At 42.5% G+C, this 19,428-nt stretch overlaps 1 protein-coding gene across 1 annotated transcript in view; it reads left to right on the top strand.

Annotated features, from left to right (window-relative positions):
- The window catches only part of LOC311145619 (nucleolar protein 10-like), a gene marked incomplete at its 5' end in the record, with an annotated part of 37,939 nt that extends 24,756 nt beyond the window's left edge, over positions 1-13,183 (top strand). Inside the window, 7 exons of the mRNA XM_084181893.1 lie at positions 58-137; positions 232-330; positions 475-567; positions 780-956; positions 1,113-1,417; positions 3,813-3,915; positions 12,527-13,183. Coding sequence (XP_084038019.1) covers positions 58-137; positions 232-330; positions 475-567; positions 780-956; positions 1,113-1,417; positions 3,813-3,915; positions 12,527-12,724 — 1,055 coding nt within the window. The 3' untranslated portion in view covers positions 12,725-13,183. The remainder of the gene's footprint in view (positions 1-57; positions 138-231; positions 331-474; positions 568-779; positions 957-1,112; positions 1,418-3,812; positions 3,916-12,526) is intronic.
- Between the last annotated feature and the right edge of the window lie 6,245 nt (positions 13,184-19,428).

Genomic DNA, 19,428 nt, shown 5'->3' with positions numbered 1-19,428 from the left:
TAAGCAAATATGTACATTTCATGTACATATCATCTATAATGTTGTGTTCAACCATAGGTCTGTCTCACCTGGTGGGATCTGCTCTCCTGCGGGCCTACATGCATGGCTTCTTCATGGACATCAGACTGTACCACAAGGTAGGTTGTGTGTGTGTGTCTAACTGCATATTCTTAGTTGATTGTCGATGTTACAGAGTTATGTGTTTAAATACCTTTTGTGTGACTTGTCCAGGTGAAGACCATGGCCAATCCGTTTGCCTATGAGGAGTACCGCAAGGACAAGATTCGCCAGAAGATAGACGAGTCCAGGGCCCAGAGAGTACAAATCAAGGTGGGATAACATACTCTGTCTGACTGTTAAAAACATACATTCAGACAGACTGGACATGGTGATACAGATGATGTTTTCTAAGAAGTATATATAGCTAATATATTGTGTGTTGTGTTGTATGAATGTTCTGTGTTGCTGAGACAGAAGCTGCCCAAGGTGAACAAGGAGCTGGCTCTCAAACTGATGGAGGAGGGAGACGACGAGGCGGAACTGTCTGCCAGAAAGAAGAAGGGCAAGGTAGGAGCACATGCACCTGCACACACACTCAAAGTTCACATACTACTGGTCTGGTCTACAATGGATGAAGACTTCCGAGCTGTAGGCTGGGTTTATATATTTTTGGTTCTAAGGTAATCTAGAGGAAACTGGCATGTATATCTCAAATAAACTCATCTAGCGAATGTCAGCTGCCTAAGCTGTTAATCAAGTCCTTTCTCTCCCTCTGCCAGGCTCTACCCAGCATCCTTAGCGACGAGCGTTTCCAGGTGATGTTTGAGAACCCAGACTACCAGGTGGAGGAGCAGAGTGAGGAGTTCCGCCTGCTCAACCCCATTGTGTCCAAAGTGGGCCAGAAGAGGAGGAAGAAGCTGCAGCTGCTAGCCAAGCAGGCCACAGATGCCGAAAAGGTAACGAGGCTAGCTAGCTAGCTTTCTACCCCTACTGAGTTTGAGAGATACGCTTCTGAATCGTATACCCAAAATGGAATGTGGCTTTCAGTGTGAACATTCTTTATACCCATTCTAATTCTACAATGCCACCCCCTGCCTCTTTTTCCTCTGCAGGCGGAGGCAGACCAGGAAAAGGAGGAACCAGAGGGGCGTGGCAGCTCAGACGAGAGTTCTGATGACGATAAGAGCTGGGTGGACGAGGTCAGGGAGCAGCGGCGCCTCATATATGAGGAGGGAAGGGACCGCAGGCGGCAGGAGAGGAAGGAGCAGGACCGCAACACCACCCTGCTGGACAAGGACTCCACCCAGAACCAGGCCCAGGGCAGGAAACAGGGTCAGCAGCCCCGCTTCTTCCAGATCAAGGCTGGTGAGGAGTTCCGCAGCTTTGGGGACGTGGCGCGCAAGCAGAAATTGCAGAAGTGAGTACAGTTTTTTCCCCCCCAGTGAGCTTCTGGTGATGTTCTCTATTCTCTACGAACAACCTCTGAACCATAACATTTTGAATAGATGCCACAGAGCGTCACAGCACACAATCCAAAGGAAGCGGGGGGTACTACAGCGATTGCATCAAATGCTATGTATTTTCCCATTGTTTACTGTCAATCAGCAGAAATAATCACCCCTCACATGGACATGGCACATAGAGTATATAATAGGGCTGCACGATATGGGCAAAAAATACATTTTTATCAAATATTGTGATTGTGATTGACGTGGGATATAGATCAAAACACTTAGGTGAACTGTTGGAATCATAGAAATAGAATGACATATTAAAAAGCAAAGTTGAAAACAGCATCGTTTTTGTTTTGAACAATCAGTTGACTGCATTTGACCTAACAAAACCTCATGCAAACTTATAGTGAATCCTTATAGTGAATCCTCAAAAAGTTATACAGCTGCACCATCGAGAGCATCCTGACTGGTTGCATTTGACCACAAGGCGCTACATAGGGTAGAGCGTACGGCCGAGTACATCACTGGGGCCAAGTTTCCTGCCATCCAGGACCTCTATACCAGGCGGTGCTAGAGGAAGGCCCTAAAAATTGTGAAACCCAAGTCATAGACTGTTCCCTCTGCTACCGCACGGCAAGTGGTACTGGAGTGCCAAGTCTAGGTCCAAAAGGCTCCTTAACAGTTTCTACCCCCAAGCCATAAGACTGCTGAACAGTTAATCAAATGGCTACCGGGACTATTTGCATTGCCCCCCCCCCCTTTTTTTTTTTACACTGGTTCTACTCACTGTTTATTATCTATGCATAGTCACTTTACCCCTACCAACATGTATACTGGACATACTGCCAAATTCTCTGAAACGACGTTGGAGGCACCTTATGGTAGAGAAATGAACATTCAATTTTCTGTCAACAGCTCTGGTGGACATTCCTGCAGTCAGCATGCCAATTGCACACTCCCTCAAAACTTGAGACATCTGTGGCATTGTGTTGTGACAACTGCACATTTTAAAGTGGCCTTTTATTGTCCCCAGCACAAGGTGCACCTGTGTAATGATCATGCTGTTTAATCAGCTTCTTGTTATGACACACCTATCTTGGCTAACGAGAAATGCTCACTAACAGAGATGTAAACACATTTCTGCACAACATTTGAGAGAAATAAGCTTTTTGTGCGTATGGAACATTTCTCAGATGTTTTATTTCAGCTCATGAAACATGGGACCAACACTTTACATGTTACGTTTATATTTTTGTTCAGTGTACATATGACCTCAGTTACCTCGACTAACCCGTACCCCCCCACACATTGACTCGGGTACCCCCACACATTGACTCGGTACCGGTACCCTGTGTATATAGCCTCGTTATTGTTATTTTATTGTTACCTTTTTTACTTTATTTATAAAATATTTTCTTACTCTGCATTGTTGTTGGCTTGTAAGTAAGCATTTCACGGTAAGGTCTACACCTGTTGTATTCGGCACATGTGACATAACATTTGATTTGATCTAACAGCGAGGAGGAACTATTAAAACGGACGTTACACGCGGCTGAGATGTTTCAAAATATTGCATGCATATGAATCTCTTGCGATCTGGATATTGCACATGTCAATATTGCGATTTTGATGTGAATTTGATTAATTGTGCAGCCCTGGTATATAAGTATTTTTTTTGCAAGTACAACAATTAGCAGGGAAACGTGTGGGCCTGTGTGACTGTTTCTAAGGTGCCTGACTGTGCTGAGCTCTCTACAGCAGACAAATGTGTGGCCTGGCCTGAGAGAGGCTGTCACATCCATCACTGTATTGACAGGTGGACACATGCAGCAGGAAAAATGAGGACAAGGGTCAAATATAGGAAGGCTCCAAATATAGGAAGGCTCCAAATATAGGAAGGGTGTCCCAAGGTTTAACTCCCGTTATGTAACACACCCTCTACTTGTGCTTCAAACTCATTAAAAAGCAATTATTGAAGTTTAGAGTGAAAGAAGACTAAATGTTAAATAATAGATCAGCTGTTGTAGTGCACCCTACTCCCAACACTTACAACTGACAACGAATTCAGGGCAGCATTTTCTTATAATTGTTTTCACAAGTTACAAAAAAGAAAGAAAAAATATTGTTTTTATTTTAAAAGTAACTCCATTACTTTTACTCTTGAGTACTTTTTAAATGAGCTACTTTTTACATAAAAAAATGTTGTTAAAGTAACAGTACTTCTACTTGAGTAAGATATTTCAGTACTCTTTCCATCCCTTTCTAGGGACTGCATTTCATCACCATTATATTGTGTGCATGCTGGTGATAGACCTGCCCATGTGTCCCTATTGACATGTTATGTGTCTACTATAACAGAGCATCACTGGAGGAGCGTCTGAAGCTGGAGGAACGTTCTGGAACAGTAAACGTGGCTGACACAGCTGTTGGCAGCAAACAGCTCACCTTCACCCTCAAGAAGGTATGTCATGATGACACCATTACATAATAAGCCACTGAAAGGGACAACAAATGTGTGATTTGTGTGCAACATATGCTATCTCCATGTCTTTTCAAATGGAGCCCTCTTTTATCCGAAGTCCTTTTCGCATTTCTTCTCGCTTTTAGTCCATTCAGTCAGAATAATTCATGAGGAACATGACCTTGTGTGTGGGTGACTGTGGGTTGGTAAGGTCAACTTTCCCTTTGACTACTAACTACTGATCTGGATTTCTGATGATCCTCGGTTCAGTAACAGTAACAAAGAGAGCCTGTCATTGACATTTTACAGTGCCTTCAAAAAGTATTCATACCCCTTGAGTTATTCCACATTTTGTTGTGTTACAGCCTGAATTCAAAATGGATTAAAATATTATTTTTTTCTCACCTATCTACACACAATACCCCATAATGCAGGGTTTCCCAAACTCGGACCTCAGGACCCCAAGGGGTGCATGTTTTGGTTTTTGCCCTAGCACTACACAGCTGATTAAAATAATAAACTAATCATCCAGCTTTGATAATTTGAATTAGATGTGTTAACACTTTTTCATGATTCCATGTGTTATTTCATAGTTTTGATGTCTTCACTATTATTCTACAATGTAGAAAATAGTAAAAATAAAGAAAAACCCTGGAATGAATAGGTGTGTCCAAACTTTTGACTGCTACTGTATGTAAATTAGATATTTCTGTATTTCATTTTCAAGAAATTTGCAAAAATGTCTAAAAACATGTTTTATTTTCCACTAACCCTACCACCCCTCCCCTAATTGGAGTAAACTAATAAACAACAACACTTAGGCTTCCACTTCCAGCTTATACATACTATATACATTTTACGGAAACAATCTATTTTACAATAGTTATCATTTGTTGGTTTTTACTCCTGTCCTTCCTCTACCCTCAAACCTCCCATCTATTTCTGATGTCCATCCAGTTTGATTTCTATTTGCCATTTATTTTTAACTGTGCTGTTTCACAAAGGTTCTGAACCTATATACATTTTACGGACACAGTATATTTTACATTAGTTATCTTGTTGTTATTAGGCCCACCCTTCAGCTCCACTCAACCTCTCCCATCTATCTCTTAACACCATCCATATTGGATTTCTATTTGCCATATATTTTTCAACTGTGCTGTTTTACAAAACTTAAGAACCTTTCTATTCTCCTAGTTTCTACAGATTGTAAATTAAAGATAAACATTTTTACTAAAAGTATTATTATGTTATTGATCGATTGACTATGACTTTTCAGATCACCCAGTAGTGCTATCTGCAGAGTTAGCTCCAGGTAAATGTTGCAATTCTTCAGCCATTCCTGGACCTGCAACCAAAAACAAGCTACATATGGACAGTACCAAAACAAATGATCTAATGATTATTTCTCTTTGCAGCAAAATCTGCAGAGCTGGGATGGTTGTATCCCCCATATATAAAACATTCTATTGGTTGTAAGAATTTTGTATAATAATTTAAATTGAAAAATTATACGTTTTGAATCCGGCGTCGTTTTGCGTATCAGTTCATAAACCATGTGCCGTGGAATCGGTACATCGAAAATCTCTTCCCAACTATTTTGCAATCTAAATGGCACAGCTGTCCATTTTTTGTTCCTTAAATGAAACTGGTATACTTTTTTATTCATCACAATTTTCTTTAACCAATTTTGGTCTTTAATGCAGAGCTGACAGACAAGTTCCTTACTTTTTCACCCTTCCACTTGCCTCTTCCATTTTTGCGGTAATGCTGCTATTAGTTGGTTGTAAATTTGGGTAGAGCAGACATTTCCATACATTTCCATATATTTTTAGGTGCCCTACTTTGCAAGGCATTGGACAACCTCCCTGGTCTTTGAGGTTAAATCTGTGTTTGAAATTCACTGCTCGACTGAACGACCCTACAGATAATTGTATGTGTTGGGTACAAAGATGAGGTAGTCATTCAAAAATCATGTTAAACACTATTATTGCACACCGAGTGAGTCCATGCAACTTATGTGACTTAAGCACATTTTTACTCCTGAACTTATTTAGGCTTGCCACAACAAAGTGGTTGAATACTTATTAGCTCAGGACATTTCAGCTTTTCATTTTTTATGAATTATTCCACTTTTCCAGTGACACAATCTAAATGTAATCAATTTTAAATTCAGTCTGTAACACAACAAAATGTGGAAAAAGTCAAGGGGTATGAATACCTTCTGAAGCTACTGTATCTCCATCAGTCTGTGTGTTTTCCCAAACATACACATTTACACACAATACGAAAGTACAGGTTAAGGTTGACACTGCAATGTAGCCACTGTGTATAATCTATAATGGTGCCTGCAGAAGAGAACCAATGTCACAGAAAATGCCATGTTTTGATCATGGCCATCTTTTTGACTTTGAATTTTTATAAACACACTCACGTGACTGACTCTTGTATCAGCACCCTTCGAAACTTGCTTCAATTATCACTGCGTTGCATGGACATTGCAGGTTTTCAAAACAATACCATTTGTTTTGCATGAGACGCTGGTGGTGCAAGGCCAAGCTAGGTTTAGCCAAGGCTCCCTCACATGCATAGAGACTGAGTCTGTCTTCTGGGTAAATCCCCTGTACTACAGCATGAGCTGGAGGTATATGTTGATAGCAGGTCTGATAAGAGAAAGGTATAATTGTTTTGCAGAAGATCGCTTAAAGATGTACTATGCAGAAATCGCTCTGCCATTTCCTGGTTGTTAAAATTGTAATAGTTCGCCTAATTTCAGTTTGTGACAAAACAAGCAAGTACAGTGGCTTGTGAAAATATTCACCCCCCTTGGCATTTTTCCTTTTTGTTGCCTTACAACCTGGAATTAAAAGGTTTTTTGGGGGGATTTGTATCATTTGATTTACACATGCCTACCATTTTGAAGATGCAAAATATTTTTTATTTTTGAAACAAACAAGAAATAAGACCAAAAAGCAGCAAACTTGAGCGTGCATAACTATTCACCCCCCCCCCCCAAAGTCAATACTTTGTAGAGCCACCTTTTGCAGCAATTACAGCTGCAAGTCTCTTGGGGTATGTCTCTATAAGCTTGGCAGATCTAGCCAATGGGAGTTTTTCCCATTCTTCAATGCAAAACTGCTCCAGCTCCTTCAAGTTGGATGGGTTCTGCTGGTGTACAGCAATCTTTTAAGTCATACCACAGATTCTCAATTGGATTGAGGTCTGGGCTTTGACTAGGCCATTCCAAGACATTTAAATGTTTCCCCTTAAACCACTCAAGTGTTGCTTTAGCAGTATGCTTAGGGTCATTGTCCTGCTAGAAGGTGAACCTCCGTCCCAGTCTCAGATCTCTGGAAGACTGAAACCGGTTTCCCTCAAGAATTTCCGTGTATTTAGCGCCATCCATCATTCCTTCAATTCTGACCAGTTTCCCAGTCCCTGCCGATGAAAAACATCCCCACAGCATGATGCTGCCACCACCATGCTTCACTGTGGGGATGGTGTTCTCGGGGTGATGAGAGGTGTTGGGTTTGCGGCAGACATAGCGTTATCCTCGATGGCCAAAAAGCTCCATTTTTGTCTCATCTGACCAGAGTACCTTCTTCCATATGTTTGGGGAGTCTCCAACATGCCTTTTAGCGAACACCAAACGTGTTTGCTTATTTATTTCTTTACGCAATGGCTTTTTTCTGGCCACTCTTCCGTAAAGCCCAGCTCTGTGGAGTGTACGGCTTAAAGTTGTCCTATGGACAGATACTCCAATCTCCGCTGTGGAGCTTTACATCTCCTTCAGGGTTATCTTTGGTCTCTTTGTTGCCTCTCTGATTAATGCCCTCCTTGCCTGGTCCGTGAGTTTTGGTGGGCGGCTCTCTCCATATTTTTTTAGACATTTTAATAATGTATTTAATGGCGCTCCGTGGGATGTTCAACGTTTCTGATATTTTTTTATAACCCAACCCTGATCTGTACTTCTCCACAACTTTGTCCCTGACCTGTTTGGAGAGCTCCTTGGTCTTCATGGTGCCGCTTGCTTGGTGGTGCCCCTTGCTTAGTGGTGTTGCAGACTCTGGGGCCTTTCAGAACAGGTGTGCATATATACTGAGATCATGTGACAGATCATGTGACACTTAGATTGCACACAGGTGGACTTTATTTAACTAATTATGTGACTTCTGAAGGTAATTGGTTGCACCAGATCTTATTTAGGGGCTTCTTAGCAAAGGGGGTGAATATTTATTTTGTATACGTTTTTTTTTTTCATTTCACTTCATCAATTTGGACTATTTTGTGTATGTCCATTACATGAAATCGCCCCAAAAATCAATTTAAATTACAGGTTGTAATGCAAAAAATATTGTAAAAACGCCAAGGGGGATGAATACTTTTGCAAGGCACTATACAGTGTAGAGAATCATTGTACCATCTACAGGGCAGCCAACTTTTGAAGAAAGCTTAGAGTTAGATTTGCTACAGTTGAAGTCGGAGGTTTACATACACTTTAGCCAAATACATTTAAACTCAGTTTTTCACAATTCCTGACATTTAATCCTAGTAAATATTCCCTGTCTTAGGTCAGTTAGGATCACCACATTATATTAAGAATGTGAAATGTCAGAATAATAATAGAGAGAATGATTTATTTCAGCTTTTATTTCTTTCATCACATTCCAAGTGGGTCAGAAGTTTACATACACTCAATTAGTATTTGGTAGCATTGCCTTTAAATTGTTTAACATTTTTTACATTTACATTTTAGTCATTTAGCAGACGCTCTTATCCAGAGCGACTTACAGTTAGTGAATACATATTTTTTTTTATACTTGCCCCCCGTGGGAATCGAACCCACAACCCTGGCGTTGCAAACACCATGCTCTATCAACTGAGCTACATCCCTGCCGGCCATTCCCTCCCCTACCCTGGATGACGCTGGGCCAATTGTGAGTCTCCCGGTCGCGGCCGGCTGCGACAGAGCCTGGATTCGAACCAGGATCTCTAGTGGCACAGTTAGCACTGCGATGCAGTGCCTTAGACCACTGCGCCACTCAGGAGTATGGGTCAAACGTTTCGGTAGCCTTCCACAAGCTTCCCACAATAAGTTGGGTGAATTTTGGCCCATTCCTCCTGACAGAGCTGGTGTAACAGTCAGGTATGTAGGCCTCCTTGCTCGCACACGCCTTTTCAGTTCTGCCCACACAGTTTCTATAGGATTGAGGTCAGGGCTTTGTGATGGCCACTCCAATACCTTGACTTTGTTGTCCTTAAGCCATTTTGCCACAACTTTGGAAGTTTGCTTGGGGTCATTGTCCATTTGGAAGACCCATTTGCAACCAAGCTTTAACTTCCTGACTGATGTCTTGAGATGTTGCTTCAATATATCTACATAATTTTCCTTCCTCATGATGCCATCTATTTTGTGAAGTGCACCAGTCCCTCCTGCAGCAAAGCACCCCCACAGCATAATGCTGCCACCCCCGTGCTTCACGGTTGGGATGGTGTTCTCTGGCTTGCAAGACCCCCTTTTTCCTCCAAACATTACGATGGTCATTATGGCCAAACAGTTCTATTTTTGTTTCATCAGACCAGAGGACATTTCTCCAAAAAGTACGATCTTTGTCCCCATGTGCAGTTACAAACCATAGTCTGGCTTTTTTATGGCGGTTTTGGAGCAGTGGCTTCTTCCTTGCTGAGCGGCCTTTCAGGTTATGTCGATATAGGACTTGTTTTACAGTGGATATAGATACTTTTGTACCTGTTTCCTCCAGCATCTTCACAAGGTCCTTTGCTATTGTTCTGGGATTGATTTGCACTTTTCGCACCAAAGTACGTTCATCTCTAGGAGACAGAATGCGTCTCCTTCCTGAGCAGTATGACGGCTGTGTGGTCCCATGGTGTTTATACTTGCATACTATTGTTTGTACAGATGAACGTGGTACCTTCAGGCGTTTGGAAATTGCTCCCAAGGATGAACCAGACTTGTGGAGGTCTACAAATGTTTTTCTGAGATGTGCTGGCTTGGCTGATTTTCTTTTGATTTTTCCCATGATGTCAAGCAAAGAGGCACTGAGTTTGAAGGTAGTCCTTGAAATACATCCACAGGTACACCTCCAATTGACTCAAATTAAGTCAATTAGCCTATCAGAAGCTTATAAAGCATGACATCATTTTCTGGAATTTTCCAAGCTGTTTAAAGGCACAGTCAACGTAGTGCATGTAAACTTCTGACCCACTGGAATTGTGATAACCGGCTTGCCAAAACTATAGTTTGTTAACAAGAAATGTGTGGAGTGGTTGAAAAACTAGTTTTAATGACTCCAACCTAAGTGTATGTGAACTTCCGACTTCAACTGTATGTGAATTTCATCGGCCCCTGACACAATCCCTAGACGGGGGATTGGGGGTCCTCCCCCAGGAAAATTTGACTGTTTTAAAGCTCATTTCCTGCATTTCTACCTATTTTTACATGGCTTAGGCCTATGACCAGGGTGGAACATTTGGTGTATTCAGGATTACATTTACAATTTAGTCATTTAGCAGACACTCTTATTCAGAGTGCATACATTTCTTTCTTTTTTTAAATTCTTTTTTTTTTATACTGGCCCCCCATGGGAATCGAACCCACAACCCTGGTGTTGCAAACACCATGCTCTACCAACTGAGCTACATCCCTGCCGGCCATTCCCTCCCCTACCCTGGACGACGCTGGGCCAATTGTGCGCCGCCCCTTGGGTCTCCCGGTCAGGCCGGCTGCAACAGAGCCTGGATTCGAACCAGGATCTCTAGTGGCACAGCTAGCACTGCGATGCAGTGCCTTAGACCACTGCGCCACTCGGATGCTTTGAACATTAAATGAACACTCAAAATTCGACGGCTTTGTTACTTTGAGATTTTTGGGGGATGAAATGTAAATATGCTAATATTTGTTCTAACATATTTTTTAGGTGGTTTGACACTTTATTCGGACAGTAATGAAATGAGATTGGGAGACAGGCAAATACTAGAGTGGGAAGGTTGGAAGCAGGGATTGATCCCTGTTCTTGGGTGGAAAGTTGTATGCGACACGTGCCGGGGATTGTTACCACTATTAATATTAATGGTTGATGGCAGTGGGTAAATCATAGATTGCAGTCACCAAACCTTCAAGAAAAATGTAATATTCAGGTGGTTTATGCCTACTAGTTGAAGATCCTTGCCATCCTCTTACTCTACATAGCCAAACATGATGTGTTTATGAGTTGAGTCCCCCTACCATCTCTGCCTAGCATGTGCACAATACTAAAATGTCCCCAAAAATATTTGATTCCTGGAGCATTTAATACCCAATGCTTATTTGTATGACAAAACTGTCCATGAATGGCTGCAAAAATACATAGCCTCATATAATTCATTTTCAAAGACACAAGTAGGCATATCAGATTTCAAATATGTGATTACACTGGTAAAATTGGGAAGAAGTGGAATAATAAAATAAGTGTGGGGAATAACAGTAGTGTTCTTGCTGACAAGCTCAGTAATTACCCTATATTTTAGCCCATTGTTAAGAATGAGAATTGTTCCACTGAACAGACTAAATAAAGTAAATAGCTAATCTACTGAAGACAAGATTACATAAATCTGCCCCTACACTCTACCCAAATGTATTTTTATATTTATTGTCCCCACTCTAGAATTAAACTTACACTTTTGGGTTCACAATCTGTTTGACAAAATTATTTTCATAGTTACACATCAGGTCACCCTACCAAACTTCCCTGCTAAAACATACTGTCTGCTGACTTTTCGTTGTCACAGCCTAAATGCCAATCACCAAACAAGGGGACTAATGCTAGTGTGGATTAAATCGACTTTAGTACATGCTGTCAAAAGGCTGCATTCTGAAATAGGTACGGGAGTAACAGCAAACTGATTTTGTTGACAACATTGTACATAAAACAGCACTGCCGTGCTGCTCATTTTTACAGTTTTATAAACTCAGCGGAGACCATTCTCTCTCTCCATTCACCTCCACTCTAATCTTGAGGGGCATTTCTTTATAACATGCATCCAATCCCCTTGATCCTTTACATAACTAGACCAATCATATGCTTCAATGTGCCGCGGTAAAATAGGGTGATGATAGAGATTCCACTCGTGATGTTAAATTTCAGGCGCAGATGCTCAGATTTCAAAATGATTTGGAACACAGTTGAAAAATGAAAGTAGTACTTTTCAGTGCGTGAGATATGAGGTGTGCCGTGAGAGTGTGAGATGAGGGTCAAATGCGTGTCTCACGGCCAATGCATGAGAGTTGGCAGCTCTGCATCTAAACTGGTATGAAATATATTTTCCATAACCAAAAATATTGTATTTTCAGCTGTTTGAAGCTGGTATATAAACCCAAAGTAAAAGACGCAAAAACAAAACGTAAGAACGGCAATCATAGAAATAGCGCACAACCGATCTACTGCTTCTTAGACTTGCTTTCAATGCGAATGACAGATCTATAACACACATTTCTATGTGAATTTGGTCAGGTCGCCCAAAAAGTTACATATTGCAACTTTAATCATACTCTAGTTAAAAGTATCTCTCTCCTTTCTCTCTCTGCCTCTCCTTTCTCAATTGTTTTCTTCAGTCGGAGCAGCAACAGCGGCAGCAGCAGGCGGAGCGTGATCACCACGAGGAGAGGAAGAAGCTGAGGAGGTCTGCAGGACACCTGTCGAGTGAGAGAGGCAGGGGTAGAGGTAGAGGCGGATTTAGAGGGAGGGGCGGGAGTAGAGGGAGGGGCGGGAGTAGAGGCAGAGGAGGGAGTAGAGGCAGGGGGCACTACTGAGGTAGAGGCAGGGGTAGCTGAACTACTCTCAGGGACAATACTGAGATGAAGTAGCCCAAAGTCAAATGAGTCATGTCTTTTGTACAGCTACTCACAGCCATTTCCCAACCTAATTTATAATAGAATGAAACTTTGTTACCGTCTGGGAATCAAGAGTTTGTGATACAAAAGTGACCTGACCGATTGTGACCTGCCCTATAACTCAGTTATGAAGATATGTTGGTGGAGCTGCTATGAAAGGATACAATGTGTATTATCTATTGCGTGCAAAATGGTGTGATTGTGTGGTGTATGCAGTTTGTGCATGCGCGTATTTGTGTCCGTTTGTGTGTCCGTGAGAAGCTCCTGACCTTCACTGTCTTCTTTTTCACTTCACAATCCTCATTGTCCTCTAGTGCAGACAAAACACATCTGTATTATGCGCTGTGCCTGACCCATAAACTCTTTCTACTAAACTTATATCTCCCTGGTCTGTGTTATGTTCTTATAGTAGCCTCATGGTCGCTGGAAGCAGCTATCCAAAAATAAGTCCAACAATTGGACACACTGAGTCACTGACTCGTTCCATTCTCCGAAGAGATGCATGCATCTCTAAATTAATTACAGGTGAAGCCTCAGTTGTATGGGTAAAGTAATTGTTTTTATAAACTGACATACCATTTATAAGGATTAGCACCCAATAATGAATGTCTGTCCACTTGCATGACCAACAACTCTGAAAGGCTTCACAAACCTCTTTTACTTCCTTGGTATGACATAACACTTTCTGTGGATATCAAACGGCCACCATTTCACTCCAGTCCAGAAAGATGGAAAAAGAAAGGAGGGAAGAGAAAACAAAGAGGTGAAGAAAAGTCCTGGGAACATGGATCCCCAATTCTTGGAAGCAGCTTTCTCAGTTTGGCCTCCCATTCACACATGGCTGGGCCCTCCTGTCTCCTTTAATCCTGCCCTGGCCCTTTTGAAATGGCATGAGGTGCCGTCCAATTCACCCCGACCCACTCCCTAAAACACTGCTGCCTGGGACCCCAAATCATGATGCTTTAGGCCAGGGGTGTCAAACTCATTTTGCCATGCTCATTTGACTTTGCCCAAATTATCGCGAGTGGAGTATGACATACAAATGTAATCCAAAGATTATAGGATGTCTAAAGAAAGTTAAAGCTGTTCATTCTAGTTTCCATTGTTGGTTGCTGCAGAGTGGGATGCATAACAAAGAAAGGATAACAGTGCATTTACTAAAATGTCCAAGTTATGCAAGCATATCTCAAGATTCAATGGTATGATTCAAAAGGAAGGCCTTGACCATACCACTAGTCATGTGTGTAGTAAACTGTGAGAAATAGAGGGCAGTCGGAGACTATATGGCAGGGCTATCCAACCCTGTTCCTGGAGAGCTACTGTCCTGTAGGTTTTCACGCCAATTCTAATCTAGCACACCTGATTCTAATAATTAGCTGGTTGATAAGCTGAATCAGGTTAGTTACAACTGGGGTTGGAGTGAGAACCTACAGGAAGATAGCTCTCCAGGAACAGGGTTAGATAGAAATAGTGAGGGATCTTGAGTGTTTCTTATTGTGTTTGGGAAGAAAAGAGGGAAAGAAAGTGAGAGTGAGAGGGTGACTGCGTGTCACCACCAGTCATACAGTGCCTTGCAAAAGTATTCATCCCCCTTGGCATTTTTCCTATGTTGTTGCATTACAACCTGTAATTTAAATGGATTTTTATTTGGATTTTTAATGTATTGGACATACAAAAATAGTCCAAATTGGTGAAGTGAAATTAAAAAAATAACTTGTTTCAAGAAATTCTAAAAAATAAATAATGGAAAAGTGGTGCGTGCATATGTATTCACCCCCTTCGCTATGAAGCCCCTAAATAAGATCTGGTGCAACCAATTACCTTCAGAAGTCACATAATTAGTTAAATAAAGTAAATATGTGTGCAATCTAAGTGTCACATGATCTCAGTATATATGCACCTGTTCTGAAAGGCCCCAGAGTCTGCAACACCACTAAGCAAGGGGCACCACCAAGCAAGCGGCACCATGAAGACCAAGGAGCCCTCCAAACAGGTCAGGGACAAAGTTGTGGAGAAGTACTGATCAGGGTTGGGTTATAAAAAAATGTCTGAAACTTTGAACATCCCACAGAGCACCATTTAAATCCATTATTTAAAAATGGAAAGAATATGGCACCACAACAAACCTGCCAAGAGAGGGCCGCCCACCAAAACTCACGGACCAGGCAAGGAGGGCATTAATCAGAGAGGCAACAAAGAGACCAAAGATAACCCTGAAGGAGCTGCAAAGCCAAAAGGCATGTGGGAGACTCCCCAAACATATGGAAGAAGGTACTCTGGTCAGATGAGACTAAAATTGAGCTTTTTGGCAATCAAGGAAAACGCTATGTCTGGCGCAAACCCAACACCTCTCATCACCCAGAGAACACCATCCCCACAGTGAAGCATGGTGGTGGCAGCATCATGCTGTGGGGATGTTTTTCATCGGCAGGGACTGGGAAACTGGTCAGAATTGAAGGAATGATGGATGGCGCTAAATACAGGGAAATTCTTGAGGGAAACTTGTTTCAGTCTTCCAGAGATCTGAGACTGGGACGGAGGTTCACCTTCTAGCAGGACAATGACCCTAAGCATACTGCTAAAGCAACACTTGAGTGGTTTAAGGGGAAACATTTAAATGTATTGGAATGGCCTAGTCAAAGCCCAGACCTCAATCGAATTGAGAATCTGTGGTATCAATCAATCAATCAATTTTATTTTATATAGCCCTTCTTACATCAGCTAATATCTCGAAGTGCTGTACAGAAACCCAGCCTAAAACCCCAAACAGCTAGTAATGCAGGTGTAGAAGCACGGTGGCTAGGAAAAACTCCCTAGAAAGGCAAAACCTAGGAAGAAACCTAGAGAGGAACCAGGCTATGAGGGGTGGCCAGTCCTCTTCTGGCTGTGCCGGGTGGAGATTATAACAGAACCATGCCAAGATGTTCAAAAATGTTCATAAGTGACAAGCATGGTCAAATAATAATCAGGAATAAATCTCAGTTGGCTTTTCATAGCCGATCATTAAGAGTTGAAAACAGCAGGTCTGGGACAGGTAGGGGTTCCATAACCGCAGGCAGAACAGTTGAAACTGGAATAGCAGCAAGGCCAGGCGGACTGGGGACAGCAAGGAGTCACCACGGCCGGTAGTCCCGACGTATGGTCCTAGGGCTCAGGTCTCTCAGTTGGCTTTTCATAGCCGATCATTAAGAGTTGAAAACAGCAGGTCTGGGACAGGTAGGGGTTTCGTAGCCGCAGGCAGAACAGTTGAAACTGGAATAGCAGCAAGGCCAGGCGGACTGGGGACAGCAAGGTGTCATCATGCCCGGTAGTCCTGACGTATGGTCCTAGGGCTCAGGTTCTCAGAGAGAAAGAGAGAACGAGAGAATTAGAGAGAGCATACTTAAATTCACACAGGACACTGGATAAGACAGGAGAAGTACTCCAGGTATAACCAACTAACCCCAGCCCCCCGACACATAAACTACTGCAGCATAAATACTGGAGGCTGAGACAGGAGCGGTCCGGAGACACTGTGGCCCCATCCGAAGAAACCCCCGGACAGGGCCAAACAGGAAGGATATAACCCCACCCACTCCGCCAAAGCACAGCCCCCGCACCACTAGAGGGATATCCCCAACCACCAACTTACAATCCTGAGACAAGGCCGAGTATAGCCCACAGAGGTCTCCACCACAGCACAAACCAGGGGGGGGGGCGCCAACCCAGACAGGAAGATCACGTCAGTAACTCAACCCACTCAAGTGGGTTGAGTTGACTTAAAGATTGCTGTACACCAGCGGAACCCATCCAACTTGAAGGAGCTGGAGCAGTTTTGCCTTAAAGAATGGGCAAAAATCCCAGTGGCTATACAGTGGGGGAAAAAAGTATTTAGTCAGCCACCAATTCTGCAAGTTCTCCCACTTAAAAAGATGAGAGAGGCCTGTAATTTTCATCATATGTACACGTCATCTATGACAGACAAAATTAGAAAAAAAATCCAGAAAATCACATTGTAGGATTTTTTATGACTTTATATGCAAATTATGGTGGAAAATAAGTATTTGGTCAATAACAAAAGTTTCTCAATACTTTGTTATATACCCTTTGTTGGCAATGACACAGGTCAAACGTTGTCTGTAAGTCTTCACAAGGTTTTCACTCACTGTTGCTGGAATTTTGGCCCATTCCTCCATGCAGATCTTCTCTAGAGCAGTGATGTTTTGGGGCTGTCGCTGGGCAACACGGACTTTCAACTCCCTCCAAAGATTTTCTATGGGGTTGAGATCTGGAGACTGGCTAGGCCACTCCAGGACCTTGAAATGCTTCTTACGAAGCCACTCCTTCGTTACCCGGGCGGTGTGTTTGGGATCATTGTCATGCTGAAAGACCCAGCCACGTTTCATCTTCAATGCCCTTGCTGATGGAAGGAGGTTTTCACTCAAAATCTCACGATACATGGCCCCATTTATTCTTTCCTTTACACGGATCAGTCGTCCTGGTCCCTTTGCAGAAAAACAGCACCAAAGCATGATGTTTCCATCCCCATGCTTCACAGTAGGTATGGTGTTTTTTGGATGCAACTCAGCATTCTTTGTCCTCCAAACACGACGAGTTGAGTTTTTACCAAAAAGTTCTATTTTGGTTTCATCTGACCATATGACATTCTCCCAATCCTCTTCTGGATCATCCAAATGCACTCTAGCAAACTTCAGACGGGCCTGGACATGAACTGGCTTAAGCAGGGGGACACGTCTGGCACTGCAGGATTTGAGTCCCTGGCGGCGTAGTGTGTTACTGATGGTAGGCTTTGTTACTTTGGTCCCAGCTCTCTGCAGGTCATTCACTAGGTCCCCCCGTGTGGTTCTGGGATTTTTGCTCACCGTTCTTGTGATCATTTTGACCCCACAGGGTGAGATCTTGCGTGGAGCCCCAGATCGAGGGAGATGATCAGCGGTCTTGTATGTCTTCCATTTCCTAATAATTGCTCCCACAGTTGATTTCTTTAAATCAAGCTGCTTACCTATTGCAGATTCAGTCTTCCCAGCCTGGTGCAGGTCTACAATTTTGTTTCTGGTGTCCTTTGACAGCTCTTTGGTCTTGGCCATAGTGGAGTTTGGAGTGTGACTGTTTGAGGTTGTGGACAGGTGTCTTTTATACTGATAACAAGTTCAAACAGGTGCCATTAATACAGGTAACGAGTGGAGGACAGAGGAGCCTCTTAAAGAAGAAGTTACAGGTCTGTGAGAGCCAGAAATCTTGCTTGTTTGTAGGTGACCAAATACTTATTTTTCACCATAATTTGCAAATAAATTCATAAAAAATCCTACAATGTGATTTTCTGGATTATTTTTTCTCAATTTGTCTGTCATAGTTGACGTGTACCTATGATGAAAATTACAGGCCTCTCTCATCTTTTTAAGTGGGAGAACTTGCACAATTGGTGGCTGACTAAATACTTTTTTTCCCCACTGTATGTGCCAAGTTTATACAGACATACCCCAAGAGACTTGCAGCTGTAATTCTGCAAAAGGTGGTTCTACAAAGTACTGACTTTGCGTGGGTGAATAGTTATGCACGCTCAAGTTTTCTGTTTTTCTGTCTTATTTCTTGTTTGTTTCAGAATAAAAAATATGTTGCTTCTTCGAAGTGGTAGGCATATTCTGGAAATCAAATGATACAAACCCCCCAAAAAATCAATTTTAATTCCAGGTTGTAAGGCAACAAAATAGGAAAAATGCCAAGGGGGGTGAATAGTTTCGCAAGCCACTGTACTTACGTTAGAGGCTCATTCAAGCCATCAGCTGGGATGCTACAAAGTGAACTTTGGTTGTGTTTGTCATTTGATAACTTATCCTCGGACAGCAAACTACCGACTGATGTGGGAATGGTTAGTCTATCTGTCTCAGGTCTGGACAGCTGGTGACGCTTGTAGATTTTTGTCAGGGTCTTCTTTTTTGCTCTGCAAAACCATCACCATGGATACGCCAGATCTAGGCCACAGGAAGTGGGTCAGGTTAAGTTGGCACTTCCTCTAGCACGTCAATCTTTTTCCAAGAAATTACAAAGAAAGGAAAACGCCGGGGTAACCAATAGGATGCATTTCAGTTTAGGCTGTCTAAAATTTGCTCAGATCATTGCATTGAATTCCCCATGCTCCAATGAATTGAGATGCTTACTAACTCAAATGCTTTATTATGTAAACTAAGATCACAGTTGGGATGTAGCTCCTTGAATAAACCTTTAAAAGAGCTTCCAAAAAACTTGTGAAAGGTTGTTTCACCACAATCCCATCATTAGTGTATTGATTGATTGAGTCCCCAAATCATGATATTTATTCATCTTGAACTACCGCCACTGACTCATTCACGGCACAGCACAGCAAGACGAGCAGTAACTTACTCAGACCAGACATTAAGAGCTCTTCAATTTTGCATTGAGGCAACCAAAATGGGAATTTGGGTTGTCTCAAAGGCCAGGTCTGACCCAGTATGCACTGCTTCTGCGGGCCACAGCAGCCCAGACAAAAGGAGCCGAGGTGGGGCTGCTTTTACAGAGTAATCCCCTCCACTGTGTAATTGAATGGGCCGCCCTGAGAAGCAATCACACGCAAGTCACCATCTGAGCTCTGACGTGGGGTTAGG

This window comes from Coregonus lavaretus (genome assembly GCF_964263955.1).
Source record: "Coregonus lavaretus genome assembly, chromosome: 18".
In the NCBI taxonomy this organism is placed as follows: domain Eukaryota; kingdom Metazoa; phylum Chordata; class Actinopteri; order Salmoniformes; family Salmonidae; genus Coregonus; species Coregonus lavaretus.
This window is presented reverse-complemented; position numbering and strand designations above follow the sequence as displayed.